The sequence below is a fragment of the Formica exsecta genome, unplaced genomic scaffold, assembly GCF_003651465.1.
Source record: "Formica exsecta isolate Colony F162 unplaced genomic scaffold, ASM365146v1 C16409501, whole genome shotgun sequence".
Taxonomy (NCBI): Eukaryota; Metazoa; Arthropoda; class Insecta; order Hymenoptera; family Formicidae; genus Formica; species Formica exsecta.
Genome location: NW_021847983.1, coordinates 1 through 1,342, shown reverse-complemented (window position 1 = coordinate 1,342; position 1,342 = coordinate 1). Strand labels below are relative to the sequence as shown.

Below are 1,342 nucleotides of genomic sequence, written 5' to 3'. Positions count from 1 at the left end.
GTAACGATAACGACATCGTTGTTACGAAGTTAGAGAATAGGCCTATTATGGAAATACAATAACGATAGTAATTAAAAAAAGTATTGTAAGATTAAACACAAGAGAGCCGTTTAATTTGCAAGGTTAAAATTCTTGTAGAATATTGTTGTATATCATATTACTTACGCATATTTATATGTAGTTGGATTCATCATTGCCAATTGCATGCGTCTTTTTGTAACATCCAATGGATAAGAGAAAGTATGCGCTACAGCACCGGCCGCGCCTCCACATAAAAGTTTTGCTGGTATATTTAATATAAGACTATCTGCAACAATGAAATATAATATTATTATGATTACCTTTATTATTTATCGTTAATAACGCCGATTCTTTTATCTTAATGCGTTGTTAATGCTTTAAATCTGTGATTGGCAAATTTTTTGAAAAGAGAACATAGCTTTAAGTTAAATAGGCCCAATAAAAGAAATAAAAAATGACATAAATTACATTTTTTTTCTAAAAGAATTTTAGTTCAGAAAGCAATTTTGCAACTTAATTATGCCATAATTATCCGATTGAATAAGAGAGAAGTGGGGGATACATATGTTCATAAATAGAAGGACATCATAATTGTAATCATTCTATCATTACATTTTTGTTAGATTCAGGAAATAATGTATACATAGGAAGCATAGACCACTGAGCGAGCCAAACATATAATAACATAACAAAAGAGACGGTGCATCTAACAAACTATGTTTTTTTCTTTCTATATCCGAAATCTAAAGTTTCTATACACCCATTAGAAAATATAAAATGAGCAATCTAACTCACCAGTTGTTTTATATTCAGAACAAAGATACTGTGGTGCGTATTTCAAGCATAGGTATTTTAATTTCTCAAACGTATAGAAGGAAAATCCTGCATAGGGTATCATGCCCAACATATTTGGCCAGAATCCTCTATATAATGCTCGTAGGCCACCTTCCTGAAATATTATCTTTCCATTAACTTCATTAACTTGTACTGATACAAGAAAAATCCAAATTGTGGAAAGTTATCAAAATTTTTTCATGTAAGAATATTTGGATTTCATAAGATTGAATCTTTTTGTATTATCAATATATACATGATTCATTTGTCTATATGTGTTTAATGTAGGTTTAAAGTCTGATCTCATTCCCGTATTCAAAATTTACTTTGACAGTTATCATAATTTATAACATAACTGAATATAATTATTGCAATTCTGTTATTATTGTAGTACAAAGGCACAAATACAGTTTTTATAGGATAGATAAATACGTATTAAATACGTCTTTTGAAGACAGAAATAAATCATCTGTATCATTTATATATA

The 1,342-nt window shown here is 28.8% G+C and overlaps 1 protein-coding gene across 1 annotated transcript; it reads right to left on the bottom strand.

Annotated features, from left to right (window-relative positions):
* Nucleotides 1–55: 55 nt before the first annotated feature.
* LOC115243503 (graves disease carrier protein homolog) lies at nt 56–1,011 on the bottom strand. The gene is made up of 2 exons (XM_029820617.1): nt 817–1,011; nt 56–307 (listed from the first exon to the last, which is right to left on the bottom strand). Exons 1-2 carry the CDS (start codon nt 926–928, stop codon nt 162–164), a joined length of 258 nt encoding a protein of 85 aa, XP_029676477.1. The 5' UTR covers nt 929–1,011; the 3' UTR covers nt 56–161.
* Nucleotides 1,012–1,342: the final 331 nt, after the last annotated feature.

What these genes read in the sequence shown, in the direction of transcription:
- LOC115243503 (XM_029820617.1), bottom strand. Translation starts at nt 928, where the DNA reads ATGTTGGGCATGATACCCTATGCAGGATTTTCCTTCTATACGTTTGAG. An exon ending in TTCTGAATATAAAACAACTG is followed by an intron (nt 308 to 816) that starts GTGAGTTAGATT and finishes TCATTGTTGCAG; the next exon opens with ATAGTCTTATATTAAATATA.